The 21,630-nt window shown below is 44.5% G+C and overlaps 1 protein-coding gene across 1 annotated transcript in view; it reads right to left on the reverse strand.

The window, feature by feature from the left end:
* Nucleotides 1-21,630, reverse strand: part of LOC132821767 (sodium/hydrogen exchanger 9-like) — a 488,707-nt gene that overhangs the window by 289,576 nt on the left and 177,501 nt on the right. Inside the window, exon 8 of the mRNA XM_060834524.1 lies at nucleotides 11,375-11,480. Within this exon, the coding sequence (XP_060690507.1) occupies nucleotides 11,375-11,480 (106 nt within the window). The remainder of the gene's footprint in view (nucleotides 1-11,374; nucleotides 11,481-21,630) is intronic.

The raw sequence follows: 21,630 nt of genomic DNA on the forward strand, positions 1-21,630 counted from the left end.
TGTATGTGTGAAGTTTGCACGTTATCCCGGTGTCTGTGTGGGTTTCCTCCAGGTGCTCCCACAATCCCACAAGATGTGCAGATCAGGCGAATTGGCCAGGCTAAATTGCCCAGTGTTAGGCGCATTAGTCAGAGGGGGGTGGGTTACTCTTCGGAGGGTCGGCGTGGACTGGTTGGGCTGAAGGGCCTGCTTCCACACTGTAAGGAATCTAATCCAATCAAAGCATCTGATTTCATTCCTGGGTTGGGACCCTGACTTTTTAATTCTGCGTTTTTTAAAAAACTGGAACAGAAATGAGTACGAGCTGTTTTGAAGCCAGGGTGGCCTCCCTGGTACCCATGACAGGCACTGTGTAAACACCTGTTTGAACAGGCAGCAATTGAAATCTGAATCGCAGACAATGTGGATCTAACAGAGGTGTACAGATGCAGTTTTTTGCTGGCAAAGATGATGTTGATTGGCCCTTGGATTAGTGATCAACTATCAATCTTCCATCCTACTTGTAACTGTGTGGTCAGCTCTCGGGCAAGAAAACAACTTGGAGTTGAGAACAAGACACAGAGAGACTGTAACAATTGATGCCTACTTGTTCCTCTCAAACTGCAGGGTGAATTCTATCATGTCATGGTCACTGCTCCCTAGGTATTCCATCACCTTAAGCTTTCCAAATCAGGTCTGCCTCATTACACATCACACAATCCAGAAAACACTGAAGGACGCTGAGTGGCTTGGAGGGGAACTTGCAAGAGAAGGCGTACTCATGTATCTGCTGCTCTTCTGAATGGGAATGGTCATGGCTGTGGAAGATACTGTCTAAGATCCTGGGTGAATTTCTGCAGCACATCCTGTTGCTCATTTCTAACTCATGATCAGTAATGGGGAACTGATGGCACTTGAGAGAGTCCCAGGGTGAAGAGGACATGGCCATTAGTGAGAGGGAAGCCTCGGTTTCAGACAGGAATGGCTGGGCAGCCTGCTGCTGGAGGAGGCCATTCAGCCCATCGTGTCTGCACCGCCTATGGAAAGAGCATCAGCACCTAGTGCCAATCTCCTGATTTTTTCCCACTTCCTTGCATGGGACTGTTTTATCCAAACAATTATCCCAACCTGAATGCCTCAGTTGAACCTGCCTCCACCACATTTCCAGAGAGTGCTTCCCACACCCTAACTACTCACTGTGGGAGAAAGCTTTTCGTCTCACTTCACTCTTGCTTCATTGACACGTCATGTTAAATCTGGATGTTGTTACTGGTAAACAGAGAAAATAGGAAGAGTAGGCCATTCAGCCCTTTGAGCCTGCTCCATCAATCCTGGATGAACATCCAACTCAGTCCCGTGCCCCTGCTTTCTCCCCACGCCCACTGATCCTAAGAACTATCCAACTCCTTCTTGAAAACACACAATGTTTTGACCTCAGCCACATTCTGTGGAGGAGAATCCCACAGGCTCCCTACTCTCTGGGTGAAGACATTTCTCCTCATCTCAGTCCGACAGGGCTTCCTCCATATCCTTCGACTGTGACTCCTGGTTCAGGATACTCTGGTCAGCAGGGACATCCTTCCTGCATTTACCTAACCTAATCCTGTCAGAAGTTAAGTGGTTTCTATGAGATCCCTCTCAGTTTTGTCTGTGAATATAGTCCTAACTGATCCACTCTCCCTTGATAGGTCAGTCCTGCCATCCAGGAATCAGCCTGGGAAACCTTTGCTGCACTCTCTCCATCATCAGAACATCTATCTTGAGGTAAAGAGACAAAAACTGCACATGATACTCAAGCTGTGGTCTCACCAAGGCCCTATACAACTGCAGCAAGGCATTCTACTCCTGTACTTGAATCCTCTCACTATGCTGGCCAACAAACCATTCCCTTCTTCACCTACACACTTACTCTGTGACTGGTTTACAAGGACTCCCAGGTCTCACAGTACCTCCCCCTTTCCCCACCTATTGCCATTCAGATAATCATCTGCCTTCCCGTTTTTGTTACTAAAGCAAATAACCTCACATTACACTACATTTACAATACATTTGCTCACTTGTTCCAATTATCCAAATGACACTGAAGCATCTCTGCATCCTCTTCACAGCTCACCCTCACACCCAGATTTGGACCATCTGAAAACTTGGAGTTCCCTCCTCTAAAGCGATAATATAACTTGTGTCTAGCTGGGCTCCAAGCACTGATGTCTGCAGTACCCCACTAGTCACTGCCTGTCACTTGGAAAATGACCTATTCATCCTGAGAGACTTGGTTGATGGACAGGAAACAAACTCAGTATACTACACCAGCCCCATGTGCTTTAATTCTACATCCTAATCTCTTTGCTGGGACTTTTTCCATAAGCTTTTTGAGAGTCTACATTCACTTTCAACTCTCCTCAAAGGATTCCAGTCAATTTGTCAACAATGATTTCCCTCTCGGAAATCAAAGTGGACTCTGCTCATCCTGGCCATCTCTGACACCTCCCTCCCCTTCCTGGACCTCTCCATCCCCATCAATGACAACCGACTTGACACTGACATGTTTTACAAACCCACCGACTCCCACAGCTACCTGGATTACACCTCTTCTCACCCTACCTCTTGCAAAAATGCCATCCCATATTCCCAATTCCTCCACCGTATCTGCTCCCAGGAGGACCAGTTCCTTCACAGAACACACCTGATGGCCTCCTTCTTTAGAGACCACAATTTCCCTTCCCACATGGTTAAAGATGCTCTCCAATGCATCTCGTCCACATCCCGTACCTCCGCCCTCAGACCACACCCCTCCAACCGTAACAAGGACAGAACGTCCCTGGTGCTCACCTTCACCCTACCAACCTTCGCATAAGCCAAATCATCCACTGATATTTCTGCCACCTCCAAAAAGACCTCACCACCAGGGATAAATTTCCGTCCCCACCCCTTTCCACCTTCCACAAAGACCGTTCCCTCCATGACTACCTGGTCAGGCCCATGCCCCCCTACAACACACCCTCCCATCCTGCCACCGCAGGAACTGTAAAACCTGCACCCACATCTCCTCCCTCACCTCTATCCAAGGCCCCAAAGGAGCCTTCCACATCCAAAGTTTTACCTGCACATCCACTAATATCATTTATTGTATCCGTTGCTCCCGATGCGGTCTCCTCTACATTGGGGAGACTGTGTGCCTCCTAGCAGAGCGCTTTAGGGAACATCTCCAGGACACCTGCACCAATCAACCACACTGCCCCGTGGCCCAACATTTCAACTCGACCTCCCACTCAGCCGAGGACATGGAGGTCCTGGGCCTCCTTCACCGCCGCTCCCTCACCACCAGATGCCTGAAGGAAGAATGCCTCATCTTCCGCCTCAGAACACTTCAACCCCAGGGCATCAATGTGGACTTCAACAGTTTCCTCATTTCCCCTTCCCCCACCTCACCCTAGTTCAAAACTTCCAGCTCAGCACTGTCCCCATGACTTGTCCGGACTTGTCCGACCTGCCTCGCTCCTTTTCCACCTATCCACTCCACCATCTCCTCCCTGACCTATTACCTTCATCCCCTCACCCACTCACCTATTGTACTCTCTCCCCACCCCCACCCTCCCCTAGCTTATCTCTCCACGCTTCAGGCTCGCGGCCTTTATTCCTGATGAAGGGCTTTTGCTGCTCCTTGGATGCTGCCTGAACTGCTGTGCTCTTCCAGCACCACTGATCCAGAATCAACCTTCGTTGACCCACAATGCCACACAGGGCACTCTGCGAATGATGTCAAGATCAGAGTGGTGCTGAAAAAGCACAGCAGGTCAGGCAGCATCGGAGGAGGCGGCAAAATCAACATCTCGTGCTAAAGTCCTTCATTAGGAATCATGTAGAGAGCGGAGGAGAACTTCTTCAAGGTAGGTATCCTTGGAAGAGGATTCGCAGTCAGGTTAAAATCAATTCGGTGAAAGTGGGTACTGCAGATGCTGGAGATTAGGTTCACAATTAGTGAAGTGCTGATGAAGGGATTTTACCCGAAACATTGATTTTCCTGCTCTTCGGGTGCTGCCTGACCTGCTGTGCCTTTCCAGCACTACTCTAATCTTGACTCTAATCTCTTGCATCTGCAGAATGACTCCTTGTATGATGTAACAATGTCCCCTCCCTTCCTCCAGTTCTTCCAATAGATTGGAGTCAGAGAGTCATACAGCATGGAAGCAGTCTCTTCTGTCCAACCATCCATGCTAATCACAATACCAACCTAAACTAGTCATACTTACCTGTGCTTGGCCTACAGCCCTTTCTCATTCATGTGATTATCAAAATATCTTTTAAATGTAACTATATCCACACCCACACTTCCTCTGGAAATCATACCACACAGTAATTCAAAACCTTAACACTCTCATTAGCCTGGCCACATTAACTCTGAGCCGTGTCATATTCGGCTCAGTTGGGTTGTCAGAGTGCTCAGCTGTGTCAACAAGCTTATCCAAAATGGCAGGTGAGTGCCGATTCCAGAGACCTGTGTATCAGACGATGGGGGCTGGCTGAGGAATGGCAAGGGGATAGGCACCTGATGTATTACTTGCCCCTGCCCTTACCCCACAGAAAGCCCAATGTTCTGGAGAAGGGGGACCAGATGGTGTCGTCAAACCCACACTGTAAGGAACAAAGCAAACTGGCACTATAAACAACACTGAACTCTTCAGACCATTCAATTATAAAATGGATCACATTAAACACTTGTCCCTTGCAGAAATAAAACTAATAGAAGCACAACCACAGCATATAGACACATGATCATTGACCAAAACAAAACCTTTCAGTTTTGCTCCAGTCCTCAACAATTAACCCAATTCTCGAGGTGAGAATTACTCAATTAGCCATCAAATGGCTTTGGTAATCTCTGACTCAGTGAGCCAGTGAAGAGCCTGAACAAACAATGTTTGCAAACTTCATCCTATTTTCTTCCTTTGTTCTGAACTCCAAACTGGGACCAAAAATCGAGGAACTCCTACACTCAACAGATTTGTCAATTACTGGATCAGTGGTGCTGGAAGAGCATCATTCCTGATGAAGGGCTTTTGCCCGAAACATCGATTTCGCTGCACTTTGGATGCTGCCTGAACTGCTGTGCTCTTCCAGCACCACTGATCCAGAATCTGGTTTCCAGCATCTGCAATCATTGTATAATTGACAAATCTGGTAAAAACAATCAGTCCAGTGAGCCTTAGGACAGGAACATTGTTCGGGCTGAGGGCAACTCAGCACAAAGCCACAGGAAGTGACCCTGGGGTCAGACACTGGAAAGCCCCAGATAAGTGTCAATGACTGACAGCTAAGTGACCAATATTGGTTATTTCTGATATCTGACCACACTCTGCGGGAACTGCTCAGTCAGCAGTTTAACAATGAGCTCATCTGTATGTAGGACATAGCAACACAGGGACAGGAGGAGGCCATTCAGCCCCTTGAGCCTGCTCCACCAATAAGGCTGTTCCGGGGTCTACACCTGCCTGGCCAACATCCCTCAATATCTGCTTTGGAAATGGCTTCTGTATGAGTCATGGGTGTACTTGCCCCAAATAAGTGGAAACATATAACACAGTGTTGTAGAGATTCTGATACGGTACAGAGTGTCGAGACAACGATCACAGCAATGAAGGAAGGAGAGACTGTATGCTCTTTCAATCCTCTCTATTTCATCTGGATGCTGGACAACAGCAAGGGGCCTCTCATCTGTGATTGGACAGCAATATAAAAATGATAAATGTATAGTCAAAGAGATGGTTCCGAATTTATGTTAGCCACAGGGTAAACGTCTTCATAAGGGGTGATTTTAGTTTTGCATTAGGGTTCTCTGTATCGAGAGATGTGTTAATTCAATGCTTAACATTTGATCGATATGTGTAATAACCTGGGAAACCAGACTGGAAAGGAACATTGTTTATTGTTAAACACCAAGATACAGGCCCTATTTGTGATGGACCTCAGTTAATCCCAGCATGGGACAGACAGCATGCAAGGTGTTCCATTTTGGGAAAGCAAATCTTAGCAAGATTTATACACTTAATGGTAAGGCCCTAGGGAGTGTTGCCAAACAGCGAGACCTTGAAGTGCAGGTTCATAGCTCCTTGAAAGTAGAGTCGCAGGTAGATAGGATAGTAAAGGCGGCGTTTGGTATGCTTTCCTTTATTGGTCAGAGTATTGAGTACAGGAGTTGGGAGGTCATGTTGCGGCTGTACGGGACATTGGTTAGGCCACTGTTGGAATATTGCATGCAATTCTAGTCTCCTTCCTATCGGAAAGATGTTGTGAAACTTGAAAGGGTTCAGAAAAGATTTACAAGGATGTTGCCAGGGTTGGAGGATCTGAGCTATAGGGAGAAGCTGAACAGGCTGGGGCTGTTTTCCCGGAGCGTTGGAGGCTGAGGGGTGACCTTACAGAGGTTTACAAAATTATGAGGGGCATGGATAGGATAAATAGACAAAGTCTTTTCCCTGGGGTCGGGGAGTCCAGAACTAGAGGGAATAGGTTTAGGGTGAGAGGGGAAAGATATAAAAGAGACCCACGGGGCAACTTTTTCATGCAGAGGGTGGTGCGTGTATGGAATGAGCTGCCACAGGAAGTGGTGGAGGCTGGTACAATTGCAACATTTAAGAGGCATTTGGATGGGTCTATAAATAGGAAGGGTTTGGAGGGATATGAGCCGGGTGCTGGCAGGTGGGACTAGACTGGATTGGGATATCTTGTTGGCATGGATGTGTTAGATCGAAGGGTCTGTTTCCACACTGTACATCTCTATGACTCTATGACAGTCCTGCAGACTTCTTCCTGGTTTTTTTTTTGGCTTTTTAAAAAAAATCGAGGAGGGCTCTCACATACACCTAAATGTTTTATTTCCCCATCACCAAATCACTGACTATTTTTTGTTTTTAAACCATTAACTGCCACAGTAAATCACCTGTGTAGCTAATTACATATTTACATGCAAAGCTCATCAAATGCGAAGGAGGGGACAGGGAGAATGGGAAGGGGCAGGTTGGGTTTGCTTTATGGCATGATTCATCCTTAGGGAAGATATTCCCTAATCAACCTGTTTGGAAGTGGTATTACACCCCTCTGGACTATGCGGAACTTGAACCCTGGCCACTTTTGGAATAGTGTGTGAAATTCTGGTTTCCCAGCTATAGGCAGGATGTTGTGAAACTTGTAAGGGTCCAGAAAAGATTTACAATGACCTTGCTGGGCTTGACGGGTTTGAGCTATAGGCTGAACAGGCTGGGGTTGTTTTCCCAGGAGTTTCGGAGGCTGAGGGGTGACCTTATAGAGGATTATAAAATCATGAGGTGCATGGGTAAGATAAATACCCTGGGGGTGGGGGTGTCCAGATCTAGAGAGGGCACAGGCTTAGGGTGAAAGGGGAAAAAGTTAAAAGGGACCTAAGGGGCAACTGTTTCACACGGAGGGTGGTGCGTGTATGGAATGAGCTGCCAGAGGAAGTGGTGGAGGCCGATACAATTACAACATTTATAAGGCATCTGGATGGGTACATGAATAGGAATGGTTTGGAGGGATTGGGCCAAGTGCTAGCAAATGGGACTAGATTAATTTAGGATATCTGGTCATTGTGGATGTGTTGGACCGAAGGGTCCGTTTCCTTGCTGTACATCTGTATGACTCTTGGACTGGGGGGAGGCACACTAACACTGCAGCACAAGAACCAGGTCTGCAGGCCATTGTCTGTTACCAAGAGAACCAATACTCCATGAGCTCAATGAGGAAATTAATTAGAAATTCCCTACGGGCCTCGTGATAACCCATACAATATACTTTATAAACTTAATAAGAGACTTAATTTCAATCTTTTAAAAATAGTTTCGAAATAATATATAACAGAAGCAAAGAACTGAAGAAATTCAGTTGGTCTGGTAACATCAGTGAAGAGAGAAATAGATTGAATGTTTTAGAGTTCACACATACACCTCATTGGAAGATTGACTAGTATATAACCATGATTTTGTGTCTAGAATTGGTTAATTTATGATTGGTTGGGTAAATGCTATCTCAGTTTTTTTCTGCTTTCTTGCACCAATCAGAGAAATATCTTCAGTCACCATGACAACCCTTTCCGCTCTGATGGACAGTTCACTCACAGATAATGGAATAGCTTTTACATTAGTATGTGCGGAATACTAATATATTTTTGAGAGGCTTCTACAAAACAGTGGACACATGCGGACAAGTCTGCACCCTGGCAAAAGTGAGGACCTCAGATGCTGGAAACCAGAGTTTAGATCAGAGTGGTGCTGGAAAAACACAGCAGGTCAGGCAGCATCCGTGAAGCAGGAAAATCAATGTTTCGGGCAAAAGCTCTTCATCCTGATCAAGGGCTTTTGCCTGAAACATCGATTTTCCTGCTCCTCGGATACTGCCTGAAGTCTGCATCCTGGCTGATCAAGAGGACAATGTAGAGAGACTGTGGCTTCACATGACAAGTAAATCACACACAGATCTGGATCCACAGACCTTTGCAACGTGAATAATGAGAAGCTGGGCAGCAAGAGGCTTCATAATTGTTGTGGGGTGTGTGGAACTTGATTGATTGAAAGTGAACATCGAGAGGCTTGGATCTTTAAAATCTGGAATTTAATTTACAACCAACGTCACATAAAGTGGAGTAACAAAACTGGATCAGGGTCTGGACATCATTGTCATGTGTCCAGATATATATTAAAAATTCTCTGTGAGAAGGAACATAGCAAGTGAACTCCATAGACATGTGCATGGGTTAGAGTTTGTTAACTGCACTGTCAACTCCACCAGTTACACAAAAAGTATGGATTAGGCTGCTACATTTGTTAGTCGTGCCATCAGTTTTACAATTCCGATATCAGCAGCAAACCCCTCTTTTGAGAGAGGGGGTCACAGTTAGCTCAGTTGGTTAGATGGCTGGTTTGTGATGCAGAGGGATGTCAACAGTGTGAATCCAATTGCCACACCAGCTGAGGTTACCAGGAGTGAATCCTCCTTCTTAACCTCTCCCTTTGCCTGAGGCGTGACGACCCTCAGATTAAACCACCACTCGTCATCTCTCTCGCTCTCTATTGAGAGAGCAGTCCTATGGTCTGGTAGGATTATGGCAAGTTTTTAACCTTCAAAGGGTAGGTCCAGATGTGCTCATTCATGTCGTACAAATCTGAAGAAAAACTACTTGCTTTCTAAAGATCAACAAGCAAATGAATTTGTGTAAGAGGCAGTCAGGGTGATTTGGAGACTCGCTTAGCAAGATCTCTGATTAAAGATTAATGGGAATCATTCCAATGCACAACAGATGGTAATTCAACCCACAAGGTCACATGTTTGCAGATGTATACACCTCACTGCAAAACCAAACCCAAAATCATTGCTAAGGTTAATGATTTTTAAAAAAGTGCCTGGGACTAATGAAGCACTTTACAAATATAAATCCACTGTAAAACATTCAGGAAACCCAGGTCTCATTAGGTTTGATTGGAATGATTTTGGGGTTTGTAAAACAAATAGCACATTTACAGGATATGATCCACTGGGTAGCACACCATTAAATAGTCCCACCCTTCCCAGAACTGTCTGAAATATTCCAGGATCTTTTTACAACACACACATACCCCAATATACCTAAGGTTGGCAAAAAGCATGGATCAGATCACTGCACCAAACAAGAATTACCATTTATTAAGAGGGATTTGACTGGAACTACAGGCAAATAGAAATAAACCATATCATACTAATTGAAACTCTTTTCAACCTTACAAATTCCACCTTACGCACAAAGACAACAAATCAAACAGGGAAAATAGATCATTGATGCAGGAGACAAAAGTGGAAGGTCGTTCAGTGGTCTTTGCTTCCTGGTTGATAGAAACAACAAAAAGGGACAGAATGTGGCCATTCAGCCCTTCAAGTCTGCTCTCCGTTCAACTTGATCACGGCTGGACATCCAACTCAGACCCCTGTTCCAAATTCTCCCCAATATCCTTTGATCCCTGTGGTCCCAGCAACGATATCCAACTCGTTCTTGAAAACATTCCATGTTTTAGCCTTGATGAGTTTCTGTGGTAGAGAATTCCACCGGCTCCCCCACTCTCTGGGTGAAGACATTACTCCTCCTCTCAGTCCAAAATGGCCCACCCCATATCCTTATATTGTAACATCATTATATGAAACCAAGCCTCGCAGTGCTGGAGACCTGAAAACAAAGTAGGTCTGGCACTGTGGGAAGGAACATTTTGAATCTGGTGACTTCATCAGAACCCTGCATTCTTCCTACAGGTGATGCCAGACCTGCCGAGTTTCACCAGCAATTTGGAGACTTGCTTCACTGGATCTTCGATTAAAGATTAATGGGACTCATTTCTCCCCCTTCCCCCCGCACCCAACTGCCTTTACCCTGTCTCATCCTACTGAATATTACAGCTTTCTATCAGACTCCGCTTCTGATGTGGAGATGATCCTACTTCAGCTGGTCAGGCCTCTTGTCTTGCTCTGATCTTCCATTGGTTTGTAAGACACACAGAGTAACTAATTCATTTGGAAAATATCTCCGATCCATCAATTTAAAAATCACTGATTCAGGAAAGGTAATTGGTTTCCTTCAGGTTTAGCCTAAGCTTTTGACTGTAGAGAACAGACAGCTTCTGGGCTGGGAAAAGATTTGCATACACTTCTCTCTCTCAAACCTGTCTCCAGCTCCAAGCTGCTCAGCTAAAGAACCATTCACGCAATTGGATTATATCCTGTAAATGTGCTATTTGTTTTACAAAACCCAAAATCATTCCAATCAAACCCAATGAGACCTGGGTTTCCTGAATGTTTTACAGTGGATTTATCTTTGTAAATCATTCATTAGTCTCAGACAACCAAAGGTCTCTATCATATCATGATAACAGTCACTAGTCCTTAGACAATTCAATGTCTTGTTGCCAATATGAGCCACATCAGTACATACCCTCGGCTCTAGACAGTCTGCAATTTGTAGTCCAATAACAATTCAGTCTACATTGCCCGCCAGGAGGGTCGGGCCACTTCATTTTCCAAACTGCAGTCCTCGTTCAAACAGTGTTTTTTTTTTGGAACAGTTCTTTCTTGTATCAGAATACTGGCACGTTAAAAACAGAAAAATAAGAGACACAGCCCTTACACAAAGGCTTTCATCAGCAGTAGATGTTGCAAAAAGTTTTTAAAGCTCTTTACTTGATTGTCTGAAAGATATCCCAGACCATAAATACACCTGTAAAAATATGGACACATCGTTGATTTATTGAAGAATCATAATTGCAGGTGCTGAATTGTGACAGTGATACCAATAAAACAAACCATGATGATTCACAACTCAGTTATAACACAAGGTGACGTGTGTGTGTGCACTGCTTTGACTTACCTGTAAGGCCACTGGCTTCTGCTGAGAGAAATGCACTCCAGGACAATAAGAAAAAGATCCCAGTCTCCAGCATTGGGAATTCGCAGAGTTTGGTGAATTTCGTTAAGTATTCAAAGCCTACGTTAAGGATAACAAATGACAAAATAAAGTATAATCCTGTTCTTTTTCTCACTGAATTAAGGCTTCATACAAGGAGAGATTGAGGACTTCTGGGTCTATACATAGAGATTAAGAAGGATGGGGGGGGTCGGGGGGAGGGGTGGAAAATGGGGGGGATTGGAGTCAAGTTTACAGATTACAGAGATCTGGATATAGTGGACTTGGAGAAGATATTTCCAATGGGTGGAAGAGCCAGGGGCACAGCCACAGAGTGAAGGGGTGACCCTTTAGAACTGAGATGAGGAGGTATTTCTTCAGCCAGAGTGTAGGGAAATCTGTGGAACTCATTGCTACAGAGGGCTGTTGAGGCCAAGTCATTGAGTGTATTTAAGACAGAGATAGATAGGGTCTTGATTAATAAGAGGGTCAAAGGTTATGGGAGAAGGCAGGAGAATCGGATTGAGAAACAGGTCAGCCATGATTGGATGGTGAAGCAGACCGGATGGGATGAATGGCCAAATTCTGCTCCTACATTTTATGGTCTCATTCTGTTACTCATCCCACCTCCTTCACTGGGCAAGAGTTGATCTGGCCGTTGATCATGGTCCAAATGACTAGCAGGCATTTTGAACACTAACTACAAGTGTCAGCAGACTATCCAACTGTGAAGGGCATCAGAGAGCAGGCCACTCCTTCTTCTATGTGGCAGTTTCACTTTCATGTTTACAGTGTGAACATGGTGTGATTTTCCCATTTGCGGCCTGGTGTTTCAGCTGCCCCATTCTCATTTAACAATAAAGACTGGAACCACAAGGAATCCTCCTGTAAGACCATCCAATGTATGGCCAGAAGTAGCCATTTGGCCCATTATATGTCTGCTTCATCATTCAATGAGATCATGACTGATCTAATAATCCCTAGCCCACTTTCCTGCCTTTTCCCCATAAGCCTAGTTCCCCCTTCCTGATTGAAAATCTATCTCAGCCGTGAATATATTTAATGACCCAGCCTTGACCAACTCTGTGATAAAGACTTCCACAAACTCTCACTCTTCGTGTGAAGAAACTTTTAAAGGTGTGAGCCTTCAGTTTGAAATTATGCGCTCTGGTTCGAGACATGGGGAAACAACATTTTCACATCTCCGCTATCAAGTCACCAAAGAGTTTTTTTTCCCTCATTTATTTATTACCCACCCCCAATTGCCCAGAGGTCAGGTAAGAATCAACCAAATTACAGTGGGTCTGGAGTCACATGTAGGCCAGACCAGGGAAGGATGGAAGTTTCCTTCCCTCAAGGTCATTAGTGACCCAGATGAGTTTTTCCCAACAATAATTCGCGGTCATCATTAGACCCTCGATTTCAGATTTTTAAAAATTGAATTCAAATTCTACCGTCTGCCATGATACGATTTGAACCCGGGTCCCCAGAACATTATCTAGGTCTCTGGACCAACAGCCCAGCGATAATACAACTATGCCATCACCTCCTGTAAGTTTGAATAAAGTCACCCCTCAGTCTTTCATATTTCAATGACTAAAAACCCAACCTACTGAACCTCTCCTCATAAGACAGTCCCTCCATATCAGGTACCAGCCTAGTGATCCTTCTCTGGATTTCCTCCAACTGTAGGGTACCTTGCCATTGATAATAAAATAAAAAACAATCTGTGGCCTGATTAATGCCTTGCATAGTTTTAGAAAAACCTCCCTCCGTACCATTGAGTTCTGAGCTTCAGTATCTCTAACGCACTAGCTATTCTCACACAGGAACCTGGACTGTGACAGCAGACCTCTCGACCATAAAACGAAGATTAACCTCAAGCACCTTGTGGTGCAGTGGCAGTGTCCCTACCTCAGAGTCAAGAGGACCAGCCTCAAGTCAAGAGATATACTGTAACATCCCAGAGCCAGAATAAACAAGAGAGTTGTGAACAGAACCCAGCCCAAGATGCAAGCTGACCTTCCATCCACTGACTCCATCTACACTTCCAACTGCCTCAGACCAGTCCCACCCCGGTTAGAATCTCTTCAAACCTCTTCTGTCAGGCACAAATTACAAAAGCTTAGACACACTGACCAACAGGTTCAAGAACAGCTTCTTCCCCGCTGTTATAGACTGTTGAATGTAGCTCTCAAATTTCAAATCTTGCTTTTTGTGCACCTTCTTTGTATTCCTCCCTCTGTTCAATCACCCTGTGATCTTCATGTGGAATAATTTTTTTTGTGTGCGCAGTACAGACAAAAGTTTTCACTGCATTTTTTAGGCATGTGTGACATTCATAAATCAAATCAAATCTCTGAACAGAGAGAAACTGAGGATTGCAGATGCTGGAGATCAGAGTCGAGAGTGTGTTGCTGGAAAAGCACAGCAGGTCAGGCAGCATCCGAGGAGCAGGAGATTCAATGTTTCGGGCAGAAGCCATTCCGCCTGAATCTGATAAGCGATGCCTGAGGAAGGACTTCTGCCCGAAACGTCGATTTTCCTGCTCCTCGGATGTTGCCTGACCTGCTGTGCTTTTCCAACAACACTCTCTCGACTCTAATCTCTGATCGGTTGGTTAGAAAATATCTAAAGTTAATCCAACCATCGCCCTATGTGCACAGTCCAGTAGTGGTTATTTGTCATAAAATGAGGAAGGTGAACAGCTAGATCATAGATTGCAGGAGATGAGCAAAGAAGAGGTATGTCAGAAAAACTGGTCTGTGAAAACTCTCTTGTTATGTTTTAAATTCCTAATTTGAGTTTTGCTTCCATTTCCAACCCCGTGTTGCAGTTCTCTGATTACAGCATTGATTTGGAGCTATCAAGACAAAGTTTAAAAAGCTCGTAGATTGTACGGGAGGGTTGATAAAAGAGAAGGTTTTCGGCTCATTGGTCGTGACGAACTGGAATAGTGGGAGGTATCAGCTCTGAACGTTAAGGTGGCTTACAGACAGAGAAAAGTGCATATATTTGAAACTTGAAACAAGTGACAGAACAAAGAGGATTTCAGCATAAATGGGGAGAAAGACTGCAAATAATTAAGAACAAGAACTCAACCCTGCGATCGCAGAACCAACTCTATGGTCCTTTTTGCAGCACTAACAACCATTCATCAAAGACCAAAGGTACCAGCTGCAGCCTTTCTAGTTACTCAGTGCAACACCACCGGTCTCATTTTCAGCTTTTGCCTGAAACGTCAATTTTCCTGCTCCTCGGATGCTGCCTGACCGGTTGTGCTTTTCCAGCACCACATTAATCTTGACTCATTTACCACAATTCTTAGCGAAGTTAATCATGCATTCCAACTTCAAAAATCACATTTGTTTATTTCTCCTCCTTTAAACTATTCTTCACTGAAGGAAGTAACACACAGCCTTTCACTTTAGGGGCAGCACAGTGGCTCAGTAGGTTAGTGTGGCTGCCTCACAGTGCCAAGGACCCAGGTTCGATTCCAGCCTCAGGAGACTGCCTGATTCTCCCTGTGTCTGTGTGGGTTTGCTCTGGTTTCCTCCCATAGTCACAAAGATGTGCAGGTTAGGGTGGATTGGCCATGCTAAATTGCCCATAGCGTTCAGGGATGTGCAGGCTAGGAGGATCAGCCTTGGGAAATGCAGTGTTATAACAGGTAAGGGGTGATCCTGGGTAGGATGCTCTTTGGAGGGTCAGGCTGGACTTGAATGGCCTGTTTCTACACTGTAGGGAATCCTAGAAAATAGGGATTCTATGATTCGTTTGTGAAACACAGATCTTACCCCAGTTGTCCCAAATGAATATTCGCGAGCTGATATAAAGCAGAATATCACTTCTTGAGTGCATTTGCAATTCTTAAATGCCATTTATAGTCACGTTTTCCCACTGATGCAAACATATTTTTCAAAAACAGCGCTTCTTCCGCACAGCTCTCACTGCTCATCTCTGCTCTGTTTTAGCCATAGTAAGCTCTTGGTTTTCATGGCACTTGGGGACTTTTGGTTAGAATTTTTACATTGCTATGCCAAAATATTACACTCCGATCTCTGTTTCCTCTTTTCTTACTAATTCTCAGAAGGTTAATCTTACTGCTGGTAATTATTTGACCAAAATGATCCAGCACCCAAACATTAAAAGCTTGCCATAGAAACATAGAACAAATCAGAGAGGACCTCAAATCTGAAAAGTCATCATTTTTATAAAGGACTACTAACTTTGACAACTTTTCAAAGACTTCAATCTTTTTGTTGAGCTTTGAGTACTTAAAAACGGTAGGTCCACAGAGATTGGTGTTAGGGATCATCACTCGTCAACCTATGTAAATGCTGAGAGGATGTTTCCCCTCATGGGAGTGTCTGGGACCAAAGGACATATTCCCAGAATCAAAGGGGCGCCAATTTAAGACTGAAATGAGGAGGATTGAATATCTTTGGAACTCCTAACCAGAGAGTCGTGGGGGTGGAGTCCTTGTGAATATTTAAGGCTGAAATAGATAGATTCGTGATCAGTCGAGGGATCAAAGGTGACGGGGAAAGGACAGAAAAGTGAACGCGAGGGATGTCAGAACAGCCATGAGCCTAATGATGTGGAGGTGCTGGTGTTGGACTGGGGTGTACAAGGTCCGAGGTCACTCGTCTCAAGCCTGCTCTATCATTCGATAGGATCGTGGTCAGATGTCACATGACACCAGGTTATAGTCCCAACAGGTTTATTTGAAATCACAAGCTTTCAGAGCACTGCTCCATTGTCAGGTGACGTCACTTTCAAATAAACCCTTTTGTTTTAAATTTCAAAAATATACTTCATTCATAAACTAATTTGATGGTCTGTACAGTTGGTCATGCCATACATATCTAAACATTTACATACAGAGATCAGAATTTATCATTTTTATACAGGTCTGTACATTTTTCAATCATATGCCCATATATTTAGCTGAGGCGTCAGCAAAGCCCAATTGACTGCATGGGCCCCCTGTTCTTCTAAAGGCAGGTAGACGTTACACAATGGTCTTACCCCACCGCGCCTTGGCGGCAGCTGCCCCAAGCTTCAGCGCACTTCTGACCACGATCCTATTGAATGGTGGAGCAGGCTTAAGGGGCTGAATGGCCTACGCTTATTCCTATTTCTTATATGGTTAACAGTTTAACTGAAGATAATGATGGAATTGTCCACAGGTTTGGAAATTTCACAAAGATCTGCGCAAATGTTAGAATCCTGAAGGAGAAAAGAATGAGCCCAATCTGATCCGGACGCAGGGGAAGATTAGACTGAGTCTTGCAGCTGATATTTAATGCAAATCAATGCAGTGTCATGCAAATGGATTGATTATGTGCCAAGTACATGCAGGAACCCAAACTAAAGTATGTCATTCAGGAAGGAAAATTGTGATGACGTAGCTTATAAATATCTAAACATTTGAGACTTTTCGTATAAACCATCGGAACAATATGATGTTAGAGAGGATTTAAATCTCAATGGACAGTGGGATAGGCACCAGCTATAACATTAAAATAAAAGCAACAGGGTGCAATAAAGAGTGAGAATGCTGGATAGCATTAGAGAAGGAAGGCACACCATTTTAGATTGAAAGACATTAAGGAGGACAACGAGGAATACAAAGATACATTTGCAATTCATGTATGTAAATACACATTGCGTTAAAAAACAGATCATGCAAAATAAGAACAAGAATAGGCCATTCAGCCTTTGGGTAAAAAATGAGGTCTGCAGATGCTGGAGATCACAGCTGAAAATGTGTTGCTGGTTAAAGCACAGCAGGTTAGGCAGCATCCAAGGAACAGGAAATTCGACGTTTCGGGCATAAGCCCTTCATTCAGCCCTTTGATCCTGTTGTGAATAAGATTGGTGAACTGCGAGCACAAATTGCTATGCAGCAAGTGGCAGTTACAGAAACGGTTTCGAAATAGTGAGGGCTGAAAGTTTAACATTCAAGTATGTGGAGGAGCTGGTGTTGGACTGGGATGGACAAAGTTAAAAATCACACACCCACCAGGTTATAGTCCAACAGGTTTATTTGGAAGCACTAGCTTTCGGAGCGCTGTTCCTTCATCAGGTAGCTGTGGAGCAGGATAATAAGACACAGAATTTATAGCAAAAGATTTCAGTTGCATGACACTGTGGTCTCTTGCTATAAATTCTGTGTCTTATGGTCCTGCGCCATAGCCACCTGATGAAGGAGCAATGCTCTGAAAGCTAGTGCTTTCAAATAAACCTATGGGACTATAACCTGGAAAGGAGTATTTGGGCAAGTTTGATCATTGTATCATTCTGTGTAGATTAGCAATGGACAACAGCAAGGAAGCATCTAAAAGTAGAACTTTTGAATTCGGAGAGGGCTAACTTGAATTTAAAAAAGGATCCAATTAGGGTAAAACAGAACCAAACATATGGAGGAAGAACTGTCACATGATAAGATGCGATCTTTAAGGAGATGCTTCAGGGAAGGACTAAGTTTACTTCAGCACTTACAAAAAGTGAGGAAACCAAAGCCAGGGATTCTTGGATGTCAACAGAGATGGACAATGTGCCGAGTCAAAAAAAAATGGGCAAGCATTCTTGAAGCCAAATCAAGGCTGAACCTGATAGGGTGAGAAGGGAAAGGAAAAGTTAAGTCAAACTTCAACCGGACTAGATAGGGTAAACACCAGAAGGATGTTCCCAGTGTCTGGGGAGTCAAGAATCAGGGGGTCACAGTCTAAGGATAAGGGGTTGGCCATTTCAGACTGTGATGAGGAGCAATGTCTTTACCCAGTGAGTGGGGAGTCTGTGGGATTCACTAGCACAGAAAGGAGTCAAAGCCAATACACTGACTGCTTTCAGGACACAGTGTTAGATATAGCTCTTGGGGCAAAAGGGTTAAAGCTTTAGTGTCAAACTTTGATACAAAATGCTCGTTTTGCATTTTAGCCTCATCCTCCATCTCTAAAAATATGTCATCTCCTTTTGCTCACTGACCCCACCCCACCACCTACTATTTACATACTGGTTAAAAGAAAAGCTGTTTTATATTAACAGAAGTTTGATTCACTTTTTAACCTGCGAGTCACAGAAAATAGGAGAACTAGGCCGTTCAGCCCATCAAGTCTGCTTGCCCATTGAATGAGATCACAGCTGATCTGATGATCCTCAGCTCCACAGTCCTGCCTTTTCCCCAGAGCTCTCGATTCCCTTCCTGATTAAAAACCGGTCTCAGCCTTCAATATCCTAAATGACCCAGCTTCGACAGTCCCCTGCGGCAAAGATTTCCACAGATTTACTCCCCTCTGTGAGAAGAAACGCCACCTCATCTTTATCTTAAATGTGCTGAGATGATGCCCTCTGACCGTAGACTCTCCCACAAGGAGAAACAACCTCCCCACATCTATCCTGTTAAGCCCCTTTACGAATCTTGTCTGTTTCAATTAGGTCACCCCTCATTCTTCTAAATTACAATAAGTAGAAGCTTGATCTGCTTTCCCTCTCCTCATAAGACAACTTCATACCAAGGATCAGCCGAGTGAATGTTCTCTCGACTGCCTCCAATGCCAGGATATCTTTCCTTAGAAAACTACTCACAGCTCCAGCTGTGGCCTTGAATAGTGTTAGCAAAGCCTCCCTACTTGTAGACTCTATTCCCTTTGAAATAAAAGACAACACTCCTTTTGTCCTCCCTAGATTCATATAGATGTACAGCACGGAAACAGACCCTTCGGTTGAACTCATCCATGCTGACCAGATATCAAAAATAAATCCTGTCCCATTTGCCATCACTTGGCCCATATCCCTCCAAACCCTTCCTATTCATATACCCATCCAGATGGCTTTTAAATGTTGTAATTGTACCAGCCTCCACTACTTCCTCTGGCAGCTCGTTCCATACACACACCACCCTCTGTGTGAAGAAGTTGCCCCTTAGGTCTTTTTTTTTTTACATCTTTCCCCTCTCACCCTAAACCTATGCCCTTCAGTTCTGGATTCCCCCATCCCAGGGAAAAAAACCTTGGCTATTTTCCCTACCTCTACTTGGATGCTAGCTGTTTGAGTGTCATGGACAAATACCCCTAAAACCCTCTGTTCTTCAGCTTTCTGCAATCTTTCTCCATCACAATAATATTCAGCTCCTCTATATTGTAAACTGCAGCATCTGGGGCTGACCTCCCTTTTCCTGCACCAATAGAAGTAGGAGCTGAGTATAACTGGCCTTCCAACTGGGTGTCGCGGGGATTACCCGAGATCTTGTGTTCAAGGGGAAGTCAGAAGGAAGCTGCTAGATGGGAGCTGGGAAGCAGGAGAGATGTGCAGCTGCTCAATGGACTGCACAGCACGGTCTGGTAGTCTTACACTGGGGACCAGCTGGCAACTAGCTCCACCCTCAGTTACTGAGTGTGACTATGAGCACCGGGTGAGCACAGCTTTCAAGAGAAGAGAGATTTTAAACCCAGAGAAAAGACACCTAGATCCAAATTCATGCTGGGTGCCATTTTATCCAACAACAGAAAGCTCAAGTAAAGTGCAGAATGATTTAAAAAGTCTTCGAGGAGAAAGTGAGGTCTGCAGATGCTGGAGATCAGAGCTGAAAACGTGTTGCCGGAAAAGCGCAGCAGGTCAGGCAGCATCCAAAGAGCAGGAGATTCGACGTTTCGGGCATAAGAAGGGCTTATGCCCAAAACGTCAAATCTCCCGTTCCTTGGATGCTGCCTGACCTGCTGCGCTTTTCCAGCAACACATTTTCAGCAATGATTTAAAAGTGTCAAACACCAGATTGAGGATGGAGACTCTCTCAAACGTGAATGAGACTTCCCCAACTCACTGATGCCTACAAGTAAACACCAGCTTCCCAATAAGACTCACTACATGACACGCTAATATTCTGAGGATCAATGAGATTGCACACTGACCATTGTATTTCAGTGTTATGTCATTGCTGTGGGATCAGTACACAATGAGTTAAAACAGCTTGCAGTTCTGCAGAGCAAGGACGTTTTGCAAAGGATGCAAAGCTGAACAAACAAGGTGCTCACTCATTCATGTCTGGAGGGTCAGGGACATGTAGGTCTGGTCAGTGTTAGCAATAATAAAGTCATTGAAGAGCAGGCTTGAACTGTATAACCATGGAAACATCATAAATGATAGAGATGAGCGAAACACAAGTGTATCTTCTAGACTTTGTGTTTTCTGAAGTCTGCATTGTCTATCATTTGCTGACGTTTCTCTGACTGCTGGAAGGCATGAAGGCGGAACTAGTCTGAGTGTTTTGAACAAACCACTGCCTGCAACAGGCTGAAAAAAACATGACTTGGCACAAGCTCTTATTGTGAATTGAGAAAGAATCATATAATTAAATCAAATTGCATTGTTCACTTGACCTCATACTCATGTTGGTTTGTGTAACGTAAGTTTAAAGACAAGGTGTGGGAGTTACATTTCTCACGACCATCCTGAGCCCTGGGAAGGGGATTGAAAGACTCGAGAGGTGCAAAACGTTAGAGACAGAATCTGATGAGGCCTGTTGGTCCTCAGAGAATCCTGCATTCCATAAGTTGAGAAAGAGGTTTTGGAAGAGTGAGGCTATTATTTTGGGTCATAGAATCATACAGGACAGATAGGAGCCAGTCAGCCCAATTAAAGATCACCCCACTCAAACCTACTCTACCCCCATAACCCTACATTTCCCATAGCTAACCTGTGTGGAGTTTGCACATTCTCCCCGTGTCTGCGTGGGTTTCCTCTGGGTGCTCTGGTTTCCTCCCATAGTCCAAACATGTGCAGGTCAGGTGAATTGGCCATGCTAAATTGTTCACAGTGTTAGGTGCATTAGTCAGAGGGAAATGGGTCTGGGCGGGTTACGCTTTGGTGGGTCGGTGTGGATTGGTTGGGCTGAAAGGCCTGTTCCCACACTGTAGGGAATCTAATCTAATCTAATCCCTGGGCACTATGGGTAATTTACCTTGGCCAATTCATCTGACCTGCACATCTTTGGAAGAAAACCAGAGTGCCTGGAGAAAACCCACACAGACACAGGGAGAATGTGCAAACTCCACACAGTCGGCCGAGGTTGGAATTGAACCTGGTCCCTGGTGCTGTGAAGCAGTAGTGCTAACCACTGAGCCAGTGTGCTGCCTGGACTTTCTCTAACTTCAGAACTCTAACATACTTGGTTCAATGTTGACATTAGGTATGAAGGAGCAGTTAGCTGCATCTTC

The sequence above is a fragment of the Hemiscyllium ocellatum genome, chromosome 13, assembly GCF_020745735.1.
Source record: "Hemiscyllium ocellatum isolate sHemOce1 chromosome 13, sHemOce1.pat.X.cur, whole genome shotgun sequence".
NCBI lineage: Eukaryota > Metazoa > Chordata > Chondrichthyes > Orectolobiformes > Hemiscylliidae > Hemiscyllium > Hemiscyllium ocellatum.